The sequence below is a fragment of the Molothrus aeneus genome, chromosome 6 (assembly GCF_037042795.1).
Source record: "Molothrus aeneus isolate 106 chromosome 6, BPBGC_Maene_1.0, whole genome shotgun sequence".
Classification (NCBI taxonomy): domain Eukaryota; kingdom Metazoa; phylum Chordata; class Aves; order Passeriformes; family Icteridae; genus Molothrus; species Molothrus aeneus.
In genome coordinates, this window is record NC_089651.1 from 47,586,489 (window position 1) to 47,609,752 (window position 23,264).

The 23,264-nt window shown below is 39.1% G+C and overlaps 1 protein-coding gene across 3 annotated transcripts in view; it reads left to right on the forward strand.

Moving 5' to 3' along the window:
* Positions 1-23,264, forward strand: part of UNC79 (unc-79 homolog, NALCN channel complex subunit) — a 109,366-nt gene that overhangs the window by 50,333 nt on the left and 35,769 nt on the right. For 2 of the 3 annotated variants that reach the window (XM_066551339.1, XM_066551338.1), the window contains 10 exons: positions 52-338; positions 4,780-4,962; positions 5,706-5,868; positions 8,651-8,803; positions 10,151-11,365; positions 13,054-13,161; positions 17,372-17,488; positions 19,507-19,590; positions 21,235-21,337; positions 23,054-23,194. In XM_066551339.1, coding sequence (XP_066407436.1) covers positions 52-338; positions 4,780-4,962; positions 5,706-5,868; positions 8,651-8,803; positions 10,151-11,365; positions 13,054-13,161; positions 17,372-17,488; positions 19,507-19,590; positions 21,235-21,337; positions 23,054-23,194 — 2,554 coding nt within the window. The remainder of the gene's footprint in view (positions 1-51; positions 339-4,779; positions 4,963-5,705; positions 5,869-8,650; positions 8,804-10,150; positions 11,366-13,053; positions 13,162-17,371; positions 17,489-19,506; positions 19,591-21,234; positions 21,338-23,053; positions 23,195-23,264) is intronic. The other variant, XM_066551340.1, reaches the window with a different exon arrangement.

The window sequence follows — 23,264 nt, forward strand, 5'->3', positions numbered from 1 at the left end:
GTTTACACAGTGTTCTACACTGTCTGATACCAATGTCTCTTGTGCCCATAGGACAACCTTCCCCAGAGAACGATAATACAATAAAAGACCTGCTGCCAGAGGATGCTGGGATTGACCACCAGACTGTCCACCAGCTGATCACAGTGCTGATGAAGTTCATGGCAAAGGATGAGAGCAGTGCAGAGTCGGACATCAGCAGCGCCAAAGCTTTCAACACGGTCAAGCGCCATCTGTACGTCCTGCTTGGCTACGATCAGCAGGAAGGATGCTTCATGATTGCACCCCAAAAAATGCGCGTCTCAACCTGCTTTAACGCCTTTATTGCTGGAATAGCACAAGTAGGTGAAGGCACTTACTAGCTTTTGCTGCTGTTTTTTATTGCCTATTGTTGAAATAATGGTAGCACAGCCTTGTTTGTAGCAAAATAATGGCTGAATGAGGTAATCCTATGTCGGCGATGAAGAGAGACAGGCAAGACTGACAGGTGATCAGGATCTGAGTTTATTGTGCACTACCAATGCTTATTTACTGTTTTAAGAAGACTACTAACATTTACTACAATTATTAGCTTAAAATCACAAACTTATGCCTATTACAACATCTCTTGGTTGCAGAGTTTAATGAAATTTTCTTTTTCTGGTCAACCAGTCTGATTAAGTCTTCTTTTAATCCTCAAAGTTCTGTTTGCTCTTGCCAAGGTATCCTATTATCAAGTCTCTTATGCTAACCAGGTCCAAAGTCCATCGTCTGTCTTGTGTCCCAATATCTCAACAATCCTACTTAAAACTTTAACATATTTTCAGCTTGTGAAGGAATTTCTTTCCACCGGTAGTCTAAAGTTTCTGCATCACTGGTAAAGAGATTGTAGTTTTGTGTGCATGGAGGCATGAAAATACTACCACTGTATGAGAAATTAGAGACTGCTTCTAACCTCTGCCTTCTTTCACTAGCCTTTGAATGCCTTACTTTCCTCATGAATATTTCCTCCTTTATTCTTCAGGAGGACCTGTTCTTGTTTTGTTTCCCTACGGAAGAAGAGTTTCCCTACGGAAGAGTTCACGGTCTGTGAACTCTTCAACATTCTTCACTTTGCAGGAGGCTCATTTTTCTTCCTTACAGTGCACCAGGACTTCCTGTTCTCCCTTTCCTAGGGAATGCTATTGCCATTATGAACTTTTGCTACATTTCTGTGATAAATGACCAAGCACATCCTTGCTTGTGCCTTCTTTCTCCATCTTGTAAGGAGGACCATAATTTTCTACGTCACAAGGCTTTTCTAAAGCTCAGTTAATTCCCACTGATAGAGTAGTGGGTGGTAGTGGTCTGAAAAATGTTTTGCACTTGCAGAATATTCTTATTTGCAGTGGAGCATCATCATCACTTCAGTACCTTTTCCTTTTCACAGTCTCTCATAAAGGATTACCTTAGGGGACAAAGAGGGTTGTGTTTTCAGATGTCCCCTGTAACATTCAAACATTGCTCAAAGCTATCCTTGTCTCTTCTGGATCTGCAGATCTTACCAAGATTTTCTGGTTCATGCATTGGAATCAGTGATTTTTCAGAGTTAAATGTGATGTTGATAGTTGGATAAACTTTCACAGCTGGGGAGATGTCAGGTACTCATATTTCAGGAAGCAGAATAGAGGATGTTAATGAAAACTGCGTAGCTGCAAATGCATTGGGTTCCGTTGTCCCAGAGCTCTGTGTTAATCATCTTTTGTTTGTGCAGTTTTAAATTAAAGAGTGTAAAAGCAGATTCAGACCTGTTGCTCTTGTACTGAGAGTCTGGAAGTGACAGTTCAGATCAGGACAGCATCTTCCACATTTGTTTTCCAAGTGTTTTCCAAGTTTGGAAGCCCAAATTTCAGTGATTGTAATTGGACTGATTTCCAGAAGTACTCCTTACTGCAACTGTAAATATCCGCCCCTGCCTTTTTCTTCCACCTTTAAAATGTCTTGTGTGAGCCAAATTTGCCATTTGTGTTTAAATCTTTATAACTGAATCCTGGTTCCTCTGATGTCAAAAGGAATTTGAGAGATTCAGTAGTCCAGGGTTTTTCTCCTTGCAGCCCACATCAACTTTAATTTGTATTTTGGAAGAATTCTTTTCTTAGCTGTAGGGCTGCTTTGTGTTTGGAATCACCTTTCCTGCAAGAGAAATGCTGTTTGCAATCTGAAGATGTGTTTACAGAATGAAAACTTAGTACTGAGCTCTTAAGAGATCTATTTCAGTTGCTCTTCTTTCCCAAGCCATAAATACTTGTGTCTTGGTTTGGAAAGACAGGAGCCTGCTAAGGAAGGCAGGAACCTCCCCTGAAATGGAGAATGTAAACCCTCCCCACCCCTCCGAATTGCTATAAATTTTAAATTAAGGGGCTCTCAGGCAAAAATATGGGAGCAGGAAATAACAGTTCTTTAACAGGGAAAGGAAAAAAAATAAAAGGATAAAATAAACAATGCAGTACACTAGAACAACACTGACAGAGTCAGAACCCAACCTGACACCCTCTGGGTCAGGGTGTTGGTGGCAGTCCAATTGGAAATGTGGCTGCTGTCCTCCTGAAGTATCAGGTTTGGTTCTGTTGGAGAAATGGGGGTCCTGTAGAGAAGGATGTATTCTTTCTCTGAAGACCCAGTGGAAGAAGAGACTGCTGCTGTTTCTCTGGGGAATCCCGTGGAGAAATCCATGCTGCTCTCAAAAACCTCTGGCTTATATCTGGGTAGCCTCTGGGTGGAGCATCTCACAATGGGATGCTGTAGTTCTTACCAGGCATGCAGTGACATTCAATAGTCTTTTATCAGCAGATGTCCCCTCCCGAGGGAGGTGTGAATGTGGTCACTCAAAGAGGGAGATAAGACAAACTGCCCACTTGACAAAGATAATCTGCCATACAGATGGTAATTAAAAACATTTTGCATTGCAATCTTCAACAACTTGCTTTGCCCCGTGTGCTCCACGAAGGTTAGGATTAAGTTTGCTTGCTGTTTCGCTGGTTTTGATTCCAAGCTTGGTTCGAGTGGACAGGTCAATTAAAAAAAAACCAAAACAAACGAAAACCCAAAAGTCTCAGTATTTTTCACCGTGAACTCCGAGTGTTCCGGGCTCCGAAAGCCCGGGTTGCTCTGCAGAGGCGCTGTTTGCCCGCGCGGTGGCGCTGTTGCGCAGCGCGTTGTCCCGGCGCGGGCTCCGCTCCGCCTCTCCCGCGGCCTCTATTCGTTTTTTATTTCTTTTTATTCCTTTATTCCTCTGTTCCTTTATTCCTTCATTCCTTATTTTACTACGGCAGCTTGGAAAATGGCTCTGCTCAGCAGCAGGCATGTTTGCGTTTCGGAATGTGCTCCATAAGGCAGCGCTCTGCCTCCTTTCTATGGATGAGCTTCTCGTACCCATGCTGTGTAACTCTCGCTCCCTGGGGGAACGCGGCATTACGGGTTAGAACCGAATTTGGTGATTATAAATCATATATTCGACTGGATCACCCTACATGGATAGACACGGGATTCATCTATTTAGCTCTACACGAGTATTTGAGACAGCTGCACATCAAACTGGAGAATTTTACAGGGCAAAACATCTAGTTGGCTTGTTCAGGAGAGAACTTGAGACCACGAGTTTAGTGTTTGTAAATTAGTCTCTTCTGCTTGTTCTAATAAAAACAAAACAAAAGAAGCATAGACTGTCTGTTTAGATGTAGAGAGCTGCTGATAAATTCAGTAAGTCCACTGAAACTGCAGGGGCATGTTAGATCTTGGGAGTTGTGCTGGAGCTGCCTTGCCTTGTTGCTGCACCTTCCCAGGTGTCAACCAGCATAGGGCAGCATCAGACACCAGGGCTTTGTGGAGCCTTGTTATGGTCTAGTTTAACTGCTGATTTCAGCGTGTGTGATTTTAAAAATAGCTCTTGTTGGAAGACTGATAGGAAGATGATGAAAAATGGCATTGCAGTTTCAAGTGAAACACAGTTGTGCCAGGGTAGTGGGAACATATGGCTTCACTGCACTTCTGAATCACTCCTAGGATTCAAACCACTGGCCCCAAATAGCATGATGCTCTTCAAAGATCATGATGGAGACAAGGCATGTGACCAACAGTAATCACAGCAACCTGTCCACAGCAACACCACCTCTTAAGATTGATGAGCATTTTATTTAGAGCAAGATAATTTTCATTGGCTTTATTCTCAGATCCTTTAGGATTTATGTGCATAAACCTCCTGCATAACATAGTGGGCACTCTTACCTTTGGTGGAGAGTGGGAACTTAAAGTCATTACCTGATTCTAGAACCCAGGGCTTAAAAAATCCTAAGGCCTAATGTTGCAAGCTTATTGAGGAAAAAAAAAAAGAAAACTGCCAGTACAATGTTAAAATGTTAATACAAAACTCCCAAATAACCAAACTACCCAATCCCCAAAACTCACAGGTACATCCTGTTAAACATGGGATATACATGATATGGTTTTGTGTATTGAAGCATGATCAGCTTGTGCCATAATACAAGGCTATTTCAGCATAATATATTTTATGAACTTGCCAGTGTATCTTAAAATTTAAACTGTGCTGGATGAAAGGCTTTCAGAACGCATTTTCTTTGTTTCATTCTGCCTATCTGGCTAAAATGAGAAGATGGCAAGCTGGCAAAAAGCTTCTGAATGGTAGTGAGATTTCCTTAAAACCACTGATTTCCTTTCACTTACCTAATACCTCAACTGTATTAATTATTTTGTTTTTTAACATCAGTGGATTTGATTTTGGTGAGGTAACTCCTGTGTTCTTTTCAGGTGATGGACTATAACATCAACCTGGGAAAGCACCTTCTTCCCTTGGTGGTGCAGGTGTTGAAATATTGCACTTGTCCTCAGCTAAGGCATTACTTTCAGCAGCCTCCTCGCTGCTCCCTCTGGTCCCTCAAGCCTCACATTCGGCAGATATGGTTAAAGGCTTTGCTTGTTATTCTCTACAAGGTGAGTGGTCTTAACAAGACACTGTCCACAGAAAAATTTACACTTCAATTTGAAATTTGTTACAGGGAACACCTAAATGTATGGCAAGTGAATGGAACTGTAAAGAACAATTTTCTTTGATATACTTACTGCATTTAATTTCAGTGTTTGAAATAGTTGGGATTTAGTCTGTGCTTCTGACTTCCTTTGTGCTTCTTCAGTCTTTATTGTCTTTCAAGTGTTTGCTTGAGAGAGGAAACTTTACTGGAGAAAGGAAAATATTGATATTAAAATAGGGAAATGATGTATGAAATTCCAGTGAGGAGTATTTAGAGTAACTTAAAATTAGTTTAAAAAAAACTAAGTAGTGACTTTAGATGGAGGAGTGTGTCAGTTTAGCAGTTTGTATTCTTTAGTTAATGCTGTTAAATGCTGTTAAAATGTAAGGCATTAATGCACTGAAATGGAGCTGCAAATACTTTTGTTATGCTTAACAAATTTCTAGCAGGTCTATACGGTGTACAAGGAAGTGCAGACACTAAATGTTACTAATATGGACTTTTACTATTTTATTAAAATAATTATATGTACAAAGCTGACAAGAGTCCTGCTTCTCATGATATATTTGGAAATGTATAATCTAAGGGAAGGCAAAGGGCATCCAGCTAACAATATTATTGTAATTTTTCTGTTTTACTGCCTAAATGTTTATCCAAGGAGAAAAGTTAGTTTTTAAGCTGAAGTTTTTCTCTTTTGCTGAACAGTACCCCTACAGAGACTGTGAAATCAGCAAGATTGTACTTCACCTAATCCACATCACAGTCAATACCCTCAACGCTCAGTATCACAGCTGCAAGCCCCATGCAACTGCTGGTCCTTTGTATAGTGACAACAGTAACATAAGCCGATACAGTGAAAAGGAGAAAGGTACTTTTAACACTCTGATTTGTATGAGAGCCATTGATTTAATTCACTAAGTCTTGCAGATGTTGTAGAATGGTAAATACGGTGTGAACTTTAGAAGATAATACTTGTAATTGAGTCTGAAGTGGGACTTACCTGACCAGGATAGCCATGTATAGTAAAAGAGGTTTTTAGCTGCTCTGTGGGCTGAGCATAGCACAGTGGTCTCACATCTCCCAGGGGAGTGTATCTCACACTCAGTCACCATGCCTGGATAGTTCTTGGCCTTTCCTATGGCAGTGCTAGCTCATCCTACATCACACAAGGTGTGAAACCAGTGTGACACCACATTCTGGTTTGACTTTGTAATAGTGTGAAATAGTAGCAAATATTGATACTGAAAAGACTATGAATTCAGTCTATAGTTTGCTTTTCTCTTTAAAGGAGCTGAAGTTGACAAGGTTAATGCAAATGTGTAGGTGAATGTCTAAAGGCAAAAGAATGGTTCAGTAGTTTGTGTCTGATGGTGAGCTCTGCATGTGCTTGCTAGGTGTAGCAGAGGTACTGTGGTGATGTGAACTGGTGTGAGCCTGGGGCTTCAAATGCCATGGTGTCACTGAGTGTAATTCCTTAGGTTTGTGAAGTTAGTTACATAATAAGTGTTAATGATTAACAAGTTCTTTTGACATTTTTAGCCTTCTTTCAGCTTCTTTCAGCTTTCCCTTCTCAAATAGTCTTTGTAGTATGCAGAAAACTCTTCTGAAGAAATATCCAAGAAACTCTCTTGTTCTCACGTCAGTACCTTTTCCTATTTCGCTTCTCATTGGTTGTGAAAAGATGTACAGCAAAACAAGTGCACAATATTTTGTTTACCTGGACACCCTATTACTCTGCTCTAGCAAATTAAATCAGTCTTAATGTGGATTTAAACTACATATTGCATAACCTCACTCAGTTGGACATTTTGTATTGCTAGTGGAGGGAGGGCTAAGAGACAACTGTGGCCTTAATTTGAATTTGTCTTTGTTTTGAGACAAGTTAATGACGTAATTCATAATGACTTACTAATACATTTATAAAGTACATTAACTTTCTGGATTGATTCTGAGACATTTTAAAGACAAATTGAAGTGCCCAAGTACCCAGCTTGTTACTGGTTCCCTGGGTGGCCTTGTGTCTCACTTCAGCATTGTTTTCTTGTGTTTATAGTAAGGACAATAATATTTACTTGCTTTCCAAAGCTATTTTGAAGGGCTTTGGATTCCCAGAGGTAAAGGACCATAAATGAGCAAATTTTACTCTGTAAATACTAACTAAACAACAGGGCTTGTTCTCCTCCTTTGTGGAAGGGCTGCAGAAAAAGGAGGATGTAGAAAAGTTTTCTTTCACCTACAAAAAGCAGTGAACACAATTCCCCAGGGACTTAGAATGTTGAAGCCTTTCTCACCTTTTCTAAAGAGACTTGTTTAATCACTGGTCAGGTTGTGTGTGTGTGTGTGTTGCTGTCATCATCAGAGGTGGTGTTTAGATAGTGAACAGATGAGGATTTTTTTGTTAGGCAGCAAGAATTCATATGTTGAAGATGGATTTCCCCAGTATTGAACTTTTTCCCTAATTTTTCTGCCAAACTTCATTGTGGGGATCAAGTGTACAGACTGCTGTGGAACTGATGCTAAATCTTGTGACAAAAAGCATTTGTTGGTAAGGGGCAGAAGAAGTTACACACAGGACATGACATTAAAAGTGATCTTCCAACTTATTAAAGCCAATTGCTGTAGAAATTCTTACTATCAACCTTGATTAATTTTTCTGGCATCATCATTTCAATTGGGTATCTTGTCCCTGATGCCTTTAGGTGACAGTTTCATAGCTTCATATGTACTAGCATCTTTCCAGCAATTTCAGAACTGAAGATATTTATGTCTCATTTAAGTCTTCAGTTTTTGTCCATTCTAGCTCTCTGGCTTACTTGCCCCTTCACTCCCAGACACCAAGTGCATTTCCTCTCTGTATTTGCTTGCTACAATAAACAAGGCCAACTTTGTTTTTCTTTTGAGTGCTCTGTTTTTATTGTCCCCGTGTTTCTTATTTCCTTGGACATGAATCACTGGACGTAGAATTACAGAATGATTCAACATGATAGATTTTTTATTTTTTTAATTTCCTTTTTTTTTTAATAGCTGTTTCATATAGATGATTTGGGCTTTTTTTGTTGACAGATAAATAGATTTGGATCTTTCTTTCTCTTTGCCATTTTCATCTGGCTGGTCTCAAATCAGGGCATAATGTTTTACTATTATTACTTAGATCAGTAATTTCATAATTCATACTCTTAGGTCTTATTCTATTACTGTTACCATTACCAGCTTCCCAAGATTATCTATTTCTTCCTTTTTCACTTTCTTATTTTGCTGGTTTATCCTTACCTTATGGTTCTTTCATTAATTTCCATCTTCTTCAATTTACCATTTCTCACTGAGCACTACAGAAGTTGTTTACTCAAGTCAGTGTCCCAATCTAGTGTATTTTTTCCATCTAAAGATTATTATTGGTAGAGAAGATCACCTTAGAATAGTAAAAGCTTTGTTATGCTTTTGCTGCACTGTAACCCATTTTTCATTTATCTCAGACCTTAACTCAAGATGTAATAAGAATGACAAAGTTAAAGCAGGGATACAAATTTTCTAGCAAACTTCATTTTTCAATTCAGGTTTAATTGACACTAGCTGAGGTTTTGTTCTATAGACAGCTTTTCGTTCAAGAAATTGCTCCCTCTTAAGAGTAATAATGTTTTTTCTTTCTCCAGCAGAGGAAGACAGTGTTTTTGATGAATCTGATATTCATGATACACCAACTGGACCTTGCAATAAAGAGTCTCAAACTTTCTTTGCAAGACTGAAAAGAATTGGTGGCAGCAAAATGGTGAAATACCAACCAGTTGAGATGAATGCTCAGAGAAGTATGAATTGTTTTGTTGGCATAAACTCATGCAGAAATACAATTTCCTACTCTTAGTTTCAAGCTACCAACTTTCTTTGTAGAGTTTTTTCAACTGCCTAATTTTAATATAACTACTCTTACTCTGAAGAAGACTCATTTCCCTGAATGAGTTATCTTTCAGGAATCTCAAAATAGGCACTCCAGAGTAGAAATACTGAGAAATCAGCAGTTGTTTTTCGAAACATTAAACACTTCTGAATTAAAAAAAAAATTAAGAGGATTTTTTTAAATTTTCTTCAGCCATTGGGCTGAAGACTTTTTAGTTAAATTATTTTTTCTGAGAAATTGATTTTGTTGATAAGGTGGGACTCTATGGTAAGCAAATTTGTTTTTGCAGCTTCAAATGTAATTCTTTTGGCCAAAATGGGGTTTTCAAAAAGTAGGTTTTTAAAATCAAATTTCAAAAATTTGATTTCAAATTTAGGTGTCTGGAATCAATGGCCTGAAAAAAAGTTGAAAAGATTTTCACAACGACCCACCTGCCTGTTTTTTTTTTTCATTATAGGTGTTTGCAGAGGGAGAGGAAGTGATTCTGACTAGAGTGAACACTTAAACTTCTATCAGTGTTTTTTTTTTTGTATGTTGATTTGTATGTGGAGTATTTTGAAATATGGGGATATTAATGATTAGGAATATCCTATTTTATGTGAAAATATATAATTCATAATAATAGCAACAATTATTATTTTTGAAAATGCTCTCAATGAGTGTGTTCACATAGCAAAGTACCAGTGCAGTGGCAGTGCCAGCAGGTGCAGCTGTGCTCACTGCCCTCCTCCCCAGCAGATGAGGGAGGACTGGGTGCTGTGATAGCTGATGGACCCTGCTGGGTTCTAGGGTCACCAGGGAAAAATTCTCTGATCTCAGGCTTGTGCTGCAATATCCTCACTGCCAATACTGCCCTTGCTTCTTGAATCAGAGGCATCCATTTTAAGCCTGTTCTGCTGCAGTAAATAATAGGGGTACTACATGCAGCCATCCCAAGTTTCTGTGGAAATTACATGCCTGTGACACCTCCTTTCAATGCACAAGGTTAAACACTCTATCTTCATGTACATCTGTCCAGGATGAATAGACTTTGGACAGCATTTAGGTAAACTCTACTATCCAAGTAGCAGGTTTTTGTTATTATTTGTTGTAAAAATCCATGTACTTTGGTTCTGAGGTTAAAACAAAATGTGGGCAATTTTGACTAATACTGGGTTTGTATTTAAAATGTCAGTCATGTTGAATTGTGATATAAAGATGAAGGTATCTGCCAAAAGTCTCCAACTGAGGTAGTATTAGCTTTTTCTGTTTTGATCAGGTGAAATAGAGCTCGCTGAATATAGAGAGACGGGGGCCTTACAAGACAGTATTCTACGCTGTGTGAGAGAAGAAAGCATTCAGAAAAAAAAACTGCGCTCTCTAAAACAAAAATCTCTTGATATAGGGAACGCAGACTCCCTGCTGTTCTCGCTAGACGAACACCGCAGGAAGTCCTGCATAGACCGCTGTGAGCTAGACAAGCCTCCTGTCCCTGCCACACACAGGCACAGCGACTATGGACGCTCTCGGCAGAACTCTTCCACTAAAGCCGAAAATATAGACACACAGGAAAGCCTTCCTCATACAGAGAGCTTCCAGGAAACCAAAAGACCTGTCATACCAGAGGTTAGGCTAAATTGCATGGAGACCTATGAAGTGAAAGTGGACTCCCCAGTTAAAGCTGCTGATCCCAAGGAAGATTTAGATCTGATAGATTTGTCCTCCGATTCAACTTCGGGTCCTGAAAAACATTCAGTGCTCTCCACTTCAGACAGTGACTCTCTCGTCTTTGAACCACTTCCTCCCCTTAGAATAGTGGAGAGTGATGAAGAAGAAGAAGCAACAAACCCGCTCAATGATGAGGTCTCTGGCAAAACTGCTATTTCATCTCCTTCAACCCCTATCAACGTGTCTGCACTCAGCCTCAGCACAACTCCGCTGGTGCAGTTCAGCATTGAAGATTGCTCCAAAGACTTTAGTTCCAAGGATACAAGCAACCATGCTTCTGCAGGAATAGAGGAGGTCATTTCCATTTCTACCAAAGATCAGAAGGACTCTTCAGAGTTAGTTAAGCCAGAAGAATTTCAGGACGTGTCCTCTGGAAACTCACTAACTCTGAAACAGAAAAGGGACCTGCTGCAGAAATCATCTGCCCTTCCAGAAATGTCCCTTGATGATAACTCTGAGCTCAGTGTGGAGGAAATTAAACCTAGTGGAACAATTCCAAGCCCAAATGTAAAGACAGTCCTTATTAAAGTCCCTGAAGATTCTGAAAAGCAAACAGAAAGTGATAAACTTGATACCAATATAGAGTCTGACACTGAACAAAACACAGAGCAGAAACAAGAAGGGGAGACTGAGGAGTCAGAATTTAAGATTCAGATTGTTCCTCGCCAGAGGAAGCAGAGGAAGATTGCTGTGAGTGCCATTCAGAGAGAATACCTGGACATTTCCTTTAACATCCTTGACAAGCTGGGAGAGCAGAAGGAGGCAGGTGAGCTCACTCACCCAGTCAAAAGGCTTATTTTTGTGTGAAGATTTTAGTAACAGACCTGTATAAGGAGATGTGTATATTTATAGTGAGATGTGGGTATTTATAGCATCTGATGTGCTAGCTGAGTGCTTTCAGGTGTTTGTTTCTCACAAGGAATGTGCTAATCATTCAGGTATGAGGGATGTGTAAAGGACCTATTTGAAAAGGAAGTGGAGTTCTGTGACAAAAATACTCATTCTGATCTCCAAGTAAGGGAATGAAACTCCCTGTCCCCTTTATGCTGGGAGTCAGAAAAATGGTCATACTTTCATGCCTTTTATCCTCCTATTCTAGTCCATGCTATACTGATTTTCTTTTGGTGTAGTGATTTTTGGCCCTTATTTCTTTTGCCAGCATAAGGCAGTGGAAAGCAGAATGGATCACAAAGTGTAAGGCTGAGCATTAGACATAGACATACACATACATTTTGTTTTTATAGACTTGTTTGTAGCCTTCTTTGTACTGGGTATCCACAAAGTTTTCTTGGTCTGTGTTTGTTAAAGGTTTAAAATTCAGAGGTAGACAATCCTCTGTGTACCCTAAGTGTTTTTTCAGGTGATTTCAATGCAAAATTCTGTTACTAAGTTTTTTCTGGTGGAGAGGAAGTGAGCTTTAGCTTTTCCTCAGGTTCCAAGTGGATCTATCAAACAGTTTGAGAAATGGTATGCTGCTGCCTTTTTAATTTCTTGGCTATTTTTTTCCCTAGGATTTTTCAGTTACTAGAATTTTACCATGTTAACAACATATTAATGAAAAAGGACAGAGTCCTTCAGGCCTCAGTTCCTTGTGGCTGTTGAAGAGAGGGGGAATATTTATGCATTCCTGGCCTCACTTTTTTCTTAAGTGCTTCAGAGGGAATCACAGTATAAATTCTTCTTAGCATAGTCCAATTTTACAAGGTGAAATTGTTCCGTGTAATCGTAGTTACACTGTTCCCTTTATGTTTCAGGCCTGTTGTCCCATTTATGGTTCTAATAAGCTGAAGAACTACTGGAGCTTTATAAAAATTAAAGAGCTGAGTGCTTTTGAGCCTTTCATGTAGAGAAGTGTGGCCTTGAAAGAATTGTGCAATTAGACTCAGTGCTTTTTTTGACCATTAAAAAGGGCCAGTTTTCATGCAGTAATGAACACTGTTATCCTTGAAACTGCTTGGAAGGGCTGTTCCAGTTCTGAAACACCACGTGGAACCTTTTTAATGCAGAAGTTTAAGCTGTGAATCTTCAGGATCAAATGCTAGGTCAACAGCCTCTTGAATGAAAACTGGAGGCATGTTGGAGTTAAGGCTTTTAAAAGATGCTAAGCTGTCACTTAAACTAGCTTTGTCTCAGTGGTCTCTCTCTTCTTTCCATGTTGGTGGTTCCAATAATCCCTTGAGTGAGATCAATATCAAACTCTATGAGCATTTATTAGTCATGAGCTCTAAAGACCATAGGCCGAAGTCTCCTTTAAAAAGTGATTTTAAGAAATAGATCCCTGTGCCCCCATAAAAATTCTTATGACACACACACTGAATCAGTTTAAAACTGCTGGGAATGCCAGATGGTGAATGGATGACTGAAATGATGCGAAAAGGACATCTAGGGAGAAGGAAGATTAAAAACTTTGTTGATTTTAAATGCTGAGAGTTTAAGCACAATTTTCACATGCAGATCCTGCTGCCAAAGGACTTTCAACACTGGAAATGCCAAGAGAGTCATCATCTGCACCAACCCTTGAAGCAGGTGTTCCAGAGACAAGTAGTCACTCTTCCATATCAAGTAAGTTTGCCTCTGGTTTGAGGATTAAAATCAAAGTTACTGTATTGTCAAGAGATGCACAGCATGTAAGGTAAATTCCTTCCTCTGAGTTCCCTTGATTCTTTGAAGTACAGCTGTTTTGGATGTCATTAGAACTGTTAAATCTCTGATGGTCAGCAGCATTTTAACAGGTAGTAGCTAAAGATTTTCTCTTGGGACATGGCAAGTTTGACAAATGTGGTTTTCTTGAATTAAAGTAGGTAGCAGCTAAAAGCAGTATTTCACTAAAGCTGAATGTTTATTTTCCCCCATGAGAAAGCATTGTCAATTGTCAGTGCACAGAAGCAGAAGATGAGGATCCACAGGGCTCTTACTGTGGCCTTTGGTACATTTTTTGCTGTACCTTATGAAAAAAAAGTCTCTTGCAATTTTTGTAAAATGCTTTGAATGCCACTTCCTCAACTGCTTGCTGAAATGTGATAACTCTTTGTCGGGGATTCCCATAAGCATCTCAATTGAAAGTGAGCTCTGTTGTTTGAAGTAGACATGACAGATGGGTTAACAGAGCGCATGAAGATAAGATGTTAAGGTGGAGGTACCTTGGAACACTTAACAAAATTCAAAATGGTGTGTCCATCTAGGTGACACATCTGAAGGCCTGTGGGGCAGAACTGTGGCTGGTAAAAAAGGGAGGGAAAATTACTTCCTGTGGTACCAATGAACTGCTAGGTCAGCTCAACTGTCTTGCTGAACTTGAATTTCAGATTGCTATAGCAGTATTAAATTTTAGTTTTGGAAATTCATCATCTGCTGATTTGATTGGAAGGGGTGTCTGGCTTATTAAAGGAAGAATTTTATTTTAGACATGCTAGTTGTGTATTTCCCCAGTTTTCCCACAAGCATCTCAGGTCATGTGCATCTCATAGAGTACATTTGTTGGCCACCTAATGATACAGATGGCACTTACTAAAGCAGCTGAAGAGGGTCCAGTTAAGACCTATTTCTCTTGGTTTTAGCCCAGTGCTATTGGTTCCTGTAAATTCCAGCATAGGAAACTGGGAATAGTACCTATATGATATTGAGCCTACATTCTTATGTAAATATTTCTTTCCTCTTTCTGGAAACTTGCCTCAGTTTCCAACTGCAAGAAGGGATATGAATTCTTCCATTGTGTCTCCTGTACATTTAGACTGAAATGATTTTAATCTTCTACTATGTATCTTTACAGTGCTTTGCATAGTAGGCCCTGATTTGGACTTGTCTCTGAGTAGAGAATTCTACGGGATTGACCAGATCAGTAGATAACAAATGAAAAATGTTGCAAGCCACTGTATGAAGGTTACTCATCTTTTAATGTGCTTGTTAGGTTTCTTGCAGAGAATCTGATAGAGGAAAACTTCCCCCCTGTCATGGTCTAATCCCAGCCAGCATCCAAGCCCCAGGCAACCGCTCGCTCTCGCTCCCACCAGCAGGACAGGGGAGAGAATGGGAAGGGTAACACCTGGAAAACTCATGGGTTGAGATAAAGACACTTTAATAGGGAAAGCAGAATCTGTGCATGCAAACAGAGGAATTTATTCACTGCCTTCCGTGGGCAGGCAGGTGTTCAGCCATCTCCACAAGAGTAGAGGCCCATGACAAGTAATGGTGCCTTGGGAAGATGAAATCTGTCATTCCAAGTGTGTCCCCCGTTCCTCCTTCTTTCATCCACTTTATATACTGAACATGATGCCATAATGTCTGGAATATCCCTTTGGTCAGTTTGGGTCACTTGTCCTGGCTGTGTCTCCTCCCAGCCTTTCATGCACCCTCCAGTGTGGCAGCATGGAAAGCAGAAAAGGCCTTGTATTTGTGTAAACCCTGCTCAGCAGTAACAAAACCATCTCTTCATTAGCAACCCTGTCTTCAGCACAAATTCAAAACACAGCCCTGTACCAGCCACAGTGCAGAAAGTTAACTCTACCCCACCTGAAAACCAGCACAGCTCCCTTTGCCATTAGTCAGTCACAGGCATGAAAAGTCACATGCTGGTCCACAGCAATCTTCCTGGATCCAGCACTGTTCAAAGGCTGGGAACTCTGACATTTTTTGGGTTTTACTTTTTTTTTTTTTTTTTTTTTTGGTATCTCTCTAGTAGTTCGGATTTTGGTGTGGTGTTTTTGGTTTTTTTTTTTTTGTTTTTTTTGGTTTCCCTCCCCCCCCCTTATTCTTTGAAGTCATTGCTGTCATTGAGAAATCAGGTAAATAATCCTGGAAATCCAAACCTGCTCAACAATAGCCTGATTATGTGATACATTCATGCAAAATTTTTAATTGCAATCGCAAAAAGCTGCTAGAGAAAATTCAAAGAGATAATTTTCTCTATTTTGACAGTCATCTGCACTCCAAGCAGTCTTGTCAGTTCTAACATTAATTGCTGTTCTTTTATCAGGAAATTCTATGCTTGATAAAGTGATAAAGCATCTATTTAAAATCATTGCCCTAGAAATGATGTAAATTCTATTTTTCTCTTAATTTGCTGTGAAAGGGAGCTGCAATATAACTTTTAAAAGTGAAATATAGAACCGTCGCTTGGTCTGGTTCAATTCTACAGGTTCAGTTATACCAGGGCAGCTTTGCAGAAATGCTGTACTTGGACCAAAAAGTGGAGTTTAAATGCACTTCAAAAGGATATAACTGGAAAGGATGTAATGAGTAAAAACGTAAATATTTCATCTAATAAAATATATTCAGTGCAGATTTTCACTGAAGTATTCATTTTGGTTGTTGTTACTCAAGGCCTGTATTTGTTTTGTTTTGTTTTTGAGGGAGTACTCTGCTTATTCTTAATTTTAAACTCTTTGATAGAAAATTAGTAGAGCCAAGTTTAGGAGAAGGCACTCAACCCTTCTTGACTTTCTGAAAGTTGCAGTTTATCCTTTATCTGTACTTCTTTATCACAGTTAATAATGTGAAATTCTGTGTCTAATTTCACAGCTTAGATGGTTACTGTTCAGAATTTTAGAATGGAACCACCTCATACTCAGTGGTCTTTTTATGATGTTGAATGTAGTTCAACAGAGGAAAATGATCATTGAGAGAAGATTTTACTTGGTTGCCCTTGCTCTAAGGGCCTGTTGAGGAAAAATTTAAAGCTATTCTTAAGGCAACATTTTAAAAGCATTCCTGGATACTTGTGTCAGCAGTTTCACAGGCTTTGCTCAAGCAGGGCCTTAAAACTCTGTCTTCATACAGTGAGCAATGATTTTAGCTTCAGTGGTGGAAGCATACTGCTCAGGCTCGATTGTCCAAGTGAATGTATTATGCTTGTTCAATTTGAATGTTTTTTATGAATTGAGAAAAAAGTGAGAAAGTCAGAAGTTGTGTATGATCTCTTTCTTCCTCAATGTAATTAGAGAAAATATGAAGCATCATTTAAGTTGGAAATGGGCTTTAAGATCCTAGAGTCAGCCTAACACTGCCAGTCCATCAATAAGTCATGTTCCTAAGCACCACGTTGATATGAACCAAAAGTCTTCAGTCTCTCTTATGGTTTTACTTTGAGTGACGCATATCTCATAAACCAATCTTTTTAATGAAGTAAATTGTTGGATGAATAAAAATGGAATGTTTGTTGCTTGATAGCTCTCTATAAGATAAATGGCAGTGAAGTTATAGCAGGGTCTCATCTTCAAAGGCTGCTGGCTTCACCCATCAGCAGAACGTGCAGGTGCTCTGCCTGAGGGGTGGGGTGTAAGAGGCAAGTTCAGCTCGTGCCTCCCATGAACGATGCTGTGGTACACAGTGTCAGTCAATTTGTTTTCCTAGGGTCAGCATGGACACAGCTGTCCTCATGCTTTGCTGGGAGGAGACTGAGTTTCCTTCCTTGGTACGAGTGCATGTGAGTGAGGTACAAGTGTACATTTATTGCCTCTCAGCATGGAAGTTTTGGGGTAGTCTTAGCTCTTCCCAGATATGAAATCTTTTGATTAGCTTTCATAATATTTGGAGGCAAAAAGGCACTGACAGTTGACGCAGTGAACCCAAGTCTCTTCTGACTGATGGCATTGGGGCCAGAATTGTACCCTGTGTAGCTGTTTGAGAGGTGCATATTGAATTGAGCAAGATCCTTAGAGCCAGCCATCATTGTCATTTCAGTATTTATATCGTGCTGGCTTGTAAGATCAGGAAATGAGTGTAGTTCTAAATGTTGTCTGAGCTCCTGAAATCCTTTTGCATTTCTGACTTGCAGCTCAGTTCAGACAAATGAAAAGAGGCTCTTTGGGAGCTCTGACAATGAACCAGCTAATGAAGAGGCAGCTGGAACACCAGTCTAGTGCTCCCCACAATATCAGCACTTGGGATACTGGTGAGCTGCATTTATTGTTCTTTATTTCTGTTTCCTAAACCAATTACTGTGTAACAATCCACTTATAAAAAAAAAAAAGGGAGTATTTCTATTCTACTATTGCAAATAAGTGATCAGTATCAAATCTAAAGTGAATCTTTATAGACAGTACAAGATTATCATCTAGTAAGTGTTGGAATAGTTATATATTTGGGAGGTAGACCCTCTGGTACAGTTTTGTCCCTTTAATTGTGCATATTACTCAGATTATTTCCTGGTCTCATTGGAAGAAATGGAATAATCACAGTTGAATTAATTAGGTCTAGAATTTCATCCCTGGTGCATGGAATCATTTATTTGTATGTCTGTTTACAATGGTATTGTTACACCACAGAGTTGTGCCTTCTACCAGCCAGTTTTGTTTCTCTTTAAAGAAGTTTTCACCAACTCATGCTGAACACCTGATGTTTCTGTTTACTCACTACTTTTTCTCCTTTTAAGATGAATGCAAAGCAATGAAAACTGAATTAAGCGTGTAATTTATTCACTACTCATTTCATTTGTTTTTTGTTTTCTTCTGTATAACACTTTCAGTTGTACCAAATTCATAGCAGATGTCACTAAACAATAAATTCATTTTGTTTTGTCAAAAGTGCTCGATATTTTAGTGCCCATTTTGATGTTAGTGCCATTAAAAAATTGTGCTTCTCAGGAATTTATCAGCAGATGCAGATGCATCTAGAGAAAGGAATGCTTAGAATAATATATGGAACTTAGCATGCTGAATGAATGTGTTACCATCAGCCCTGGACAGCTGAGTTGAAATTTTTGGTTAATTTAGTCTTCAGCATCAAGTTCCATCAAACTAAGCTGTGTAGCTGAAGAGTGGCTAAAGATATGGGGCATAGTTCAGGATTGTCCTTTCTATTCCAGTCTGCTGAGTAGCATGCTCAGCATGACACCCTTAAGTCATAAAGGTCAGAATTTGCCAGTGGTCACAATGGGGGTTTTGTTCTAAAAGCAGGTAAGTTTATTTATTGAAGAGACTTAGCTGGATCACCTAGTCTCTCAGGCAGGGTTTTAGAGATTTAAAAGTTACTGCCTTTTGTTCTGCAGGGAGTGCTTGTATTCAAAATGAACAGGTCAATACTCAAAACTGCTCAGAATCTCTGTCTAGTTAATCCTGTTCCAAATCTGGTAGCTTTCTTCACAACATCTATGACTTTTCCCTCCAATATTCAATTCAGCTAAAGGCCTTCAAGCATGAGAGGCAAAATGAAATGTTCTTTTCTGGAAAGCTTTGCATCTCTCAGTCTCTTGTTAACCACTAGCTTCAAAGTAAACTTTTTATTTGGACATTTGGAGAGGCTTTTTTTTGGTTGGCTTTTTTTTTTTTTTTTTTTTTTTTTTTTTAGGATAAATGCTCAGTGTGACTGTCATTTCAGTACCACCTCACAAGTTTAAGACTCATTATACTCATGCATACCAACTAGGAAGTAGTCTCATCCCACATAAATATGTGTGTTTGGTCCATGCATGCTTTATTAATTTATTTTTTATTACCTTGGGTAGGTGTCATGTGTCTCTTCCATTCTTATTTCAAATCACACTTTTCCCAAGCTTGCTGTCTGTAAAAAAAATTGGTTTGTGCCTGGCTTCTGTCAGTACAAACTATCTCTTCTAGTGTATTGGCATTTCTAAACACTTGTTTCTTCCTCTTTTTGTGGCTCATATATTCCATATCCTGTAGAATCTTTATAGCTAGCACTTCCTTTCCTGTTTAATGACTCTTGTGTAAAATGCCTTTTTTATTAGGTTGTCTGTGTCCTTTTTCCTGTATGGACTCTTTCTTTCTTTCTTGCCCCTTCCTTTCTATGCAAAAAAAAATTAACTATTTCCTTTTTTTTTCTTTCTCTTTTTCTATAGCAGTTGTATTTGTCTTTCTCTTGTTTTAACTGTTTAAGACTTGTGGTGCAGCTGACTGGTGACAGGTGCTGGATTTGTGGTTCTGGAGACTGAAGTTCTTTCTTTATTCACAGAGCAGATACAGCATGGAAAGAGGCTGTGCAATGTCCCTGTTTGCCTGAACCCAGATTTGGAGGGACCACCACTGAGAATCAGAGGTTAGTTCAGAGTCTGTTTGACCTGGTCCTCTGCCAAGACTGCCAGGAAGATTTCATGGTTAATACAAAATGGTGCTGAATTTTGTGTTCTATTCAGCTGTTAAAACCCTCAGCTGTCCTGCAGAAAGGATGCAGAGAGTGTCTGAATCTCATTTCTGTATAAACTCTCCTCCCTCACAGCTGAAATACACCCAGACTCTCTTAGACCTCTGCAGTGGGGCAGTGACCTACTTTCTTTGCCTAAATCATGTTTTTTTTCCTACTGTTCACAAGAGAGAACATTTTTGAGTTGTTAAGTCTTATTCCAACGTGGTAACATGCGTTATGACTGCTTTTAGCATTTGTGTACTGCAGTGAACTTATATCTAGAGAATATGATAGTGCAACTTTGAAAGTCATGGCAGACAGATCTTTATCCATCTTAGAGGGGAAGAAAAACCTGGATACAAAATCTATACCTCTCTCCTGCATTCTGGATGTTGTTCTACATTACTGGAGTATTTTAGCCTTCTCGAAGTATCTGCTCATATCCAATAAAACCTTAGGGAGCAATTATAAAGTTCTGAACTATGGATGTGAAAGAAATGTTTCCTTCATGCTTCATAAAATGGTTATTTAAAATCTGCCTTATTCTCATTTCACTCCACTTATGTTGAGTTCAGAAATTGTGGGAGCTTCTTAGCTTGTTTTGCCTGAGAGCTGTTGTTAAATTTGCTTTTTCTGCAGTAACCAGGATTTTGTCATAATACATTCCATCTAAATCTTACATAGAAAAGGTTCCTTGTGTTTCCATAGTTAAATATTACCAGAGAAGGCTAATGTTGACATTAAATCTGAATCTAGAGATTGAATCAACCAGAAAGAAATTTGGCAATGGATTACTTAAACTGTAATTCGGGAAAGCAGAACTTGGAGAAGTCAAGGGTTTGGGTCTCCCATAATACATGACTTTTCCTAATAAAATAAGCATCTATCAGAAATTAGGTTCACAAAAAGTGCTAAGGGCAAAGTGAGCCCCACATGTTGGCATGATCACAGTGGCTGTGCTCTCAGCTGAAAAACTCAGCTTTGAAGGATAAAGATACTTCTGAAGACTTTCAATGGAAAGCATTTCTAATGATCAACCCTCCAATGTTCTCAATTCCTTATGAATTATTTATTTTCTCTGTCCTTTTCTGGTTTATCTCCTATCAGTCTGTTAGGATAGTATGAATAGAGTGATGATCTGTGTTGAGACAAGTGAATTTAATTCCTTCTTCATGTAACTGAGAACTATGGGAAGTTAATTCCCAAAATGTTTGGGAGAATACTGCAAAACTTCTGATGTCTAGTCTTGTAGCAACTTTAGAATCATCTTCTCTACCCAGTAGATAAAATTGCATCCAATTTCCTGGAATTTTTGGTTTATGTTATCTTTTTTCCCCATGGATTTATCTATTTTTAACTGATAGTTCTAGGTAATAGGAATAATCTGGCAGAAGCAAGGAATGTGCTTATATATCTTTTTATAGACACAATTTATTTCTTATTTCTAGGCATAGTAAAGCCATTATGGCTATTCTTTAAAAGTCTACTCATCAAGCATTTTGGATTCCTGTTTGATGATTATTTTCTTTTTTTAATTCTTTTCCTAATTGTCTTAAGGTGCTACAAAATCTAGTTTGCTGTCAGCACCCAGTATAGTCAGTATGTTTGTACCTGCACCAGAAGAATTTGCTGATGACCAGCCCATTCTGATGACTGACAAGTAAGTGAGTTTTTTTCTCGCCTTTCAAAGACTTCAAATATGTTAAGTAAAGTGTAGATATACTTGATGCAAATACAGAATCCATTTATCTCTATGCTAAGTTTTTTTTTTTTAACCCAGGGTAAACATTTTCTAAACACTGCTAGCAAGATGTGTTTTCAATTCAGTAGGACCTGGATGGTTATGCACAGGAAAAATGATGACTCAGGGTATTGTGTGTCCACAGAGGTCAGGGGAAGCAGTTTCCATCTTAATTTAAATCAAGAATTCCTTCTGATCCATCAGAAACCTCTTTTTTCTGAGGGGAAAAAAAAAGTTCCATTTAAAAATTCCTTTGGGTTTCTGTTGAAATCAGTAGCTGTTGGTGTGTCATCATGTGTATTCTACATAGCATTTTTAATGCTGATACTCACTGATCCTCAAAGCTTTTGCAAACCTCTATTGTTTGGTTAAAATGCCTGTAAAGGGAATGTTAAACAGAAGTGTACTCATTTAATAGAGAAGTAAAGCAGTCAGCAGGGAGCCATGCATTGATTTGTTCAAAACTTGGGAAGAGAAACCACAAGCTCCTGTGTGTGCTCAGTCCAGTGGACAGACAGACATGCAAGGATGATCACTGCAGAAAGACAGGGCCATTGTGCAGGCTGTGACTGCTAGTGGACCTTATTGTGTGACAAAGTGAAGCATCCCAAAGTTAGTCTGGTCAGTGGCACTTCCCTTGGCCATTTCACAAAAGCTCAGGCACTACCTATTAACATGCAGGCCAGCTGAGCTTGACTTCTATGACTTTGTTGCCATATTTTCTTTATGTTCAGTAAAAAAGGCAAGAAAATTGTCTGTTCAATTCCATTAAGTTAAAATCTCACAATCTCTTGGAGTCATTAGCAACTGATTGAGTGAGGCAGCCTCCTCACTGGGCTGAGATAAGCCGATTTCCCACATTGGTTTGCCTTTTTCATAGGTTGTGAAAGCCTGTCTCATCTCTCCCAGATCTGACATCCCTTTTATAATTAGACATTTTGGAGCCTTTTCAGACCTTCTTCAGTTGTCTTTGAGCATTTCAGGAAGGATAAGTGACTCAGCAGCAAATCTGCCCTGGGAAAGGAGACTTTTCTGACATCTAAGGTTCTGTGCCCCTGAGAGGTCTTTTCATTTATTTCTTAATAGCTGTAACTGCTGTGGGAACCAATCAGATAATTGTTTTCTAATTGTAAAATTTGTTATTCATAATTTATGACTGACAGGAAGGGCAGTGTGAAATTGTTCCATCTCTTTAACATCATCTGTGAGTGTCATTGTTTGTGTGCATGGTGCCTGGGCCTTAGCCCAAGCTGCACAAATTGGCTGTGCTGACATTGTGGAGGGCCAGACTGCTGCAGACTCCTCTTGGACAGTGCAAACTAATGCAGTTCCTTAGAGAAGGGAGCTGGAGTACTATTACCAATGAAGGACCCAAAACAAGGCCTGCCCTGTGGCCCTCTTTCATTTGTCACTAAAGAAACAGGCAGTGTAGCTAGTGAGAAGTTCTATTAATGTTTAAAACTATGGACTGTCACTATTTATAGAAAGATCACAATTTCATTGTCTTTCTAAATAAATGTGGAATAGAATGTACTAAGTAATAATACTTTTAAAAGACATAATTATACACAGATCTATGTATAGTAATGCTTTGTTTGAAATTTGTTAACATCAGGATTAAAAATTTCCTTGCAGGTGCCATGACTGTGGGGCTGTTCTTGAAGAATATGATGAGGAAACACTAGGCCTGGCCATAGTTGTGCTCTCAACCTTCATTCACCTCAGTCCGGACTTGGCTGCTCCTCTGCTCTTGGACATCATGCAGTCTGTAGGAAGGTAAATTCAGGACTTTCCTCTCTCCAACAAGATTGAAAGGATTTTGTGCCTGGAATTGGGTTTACATAAA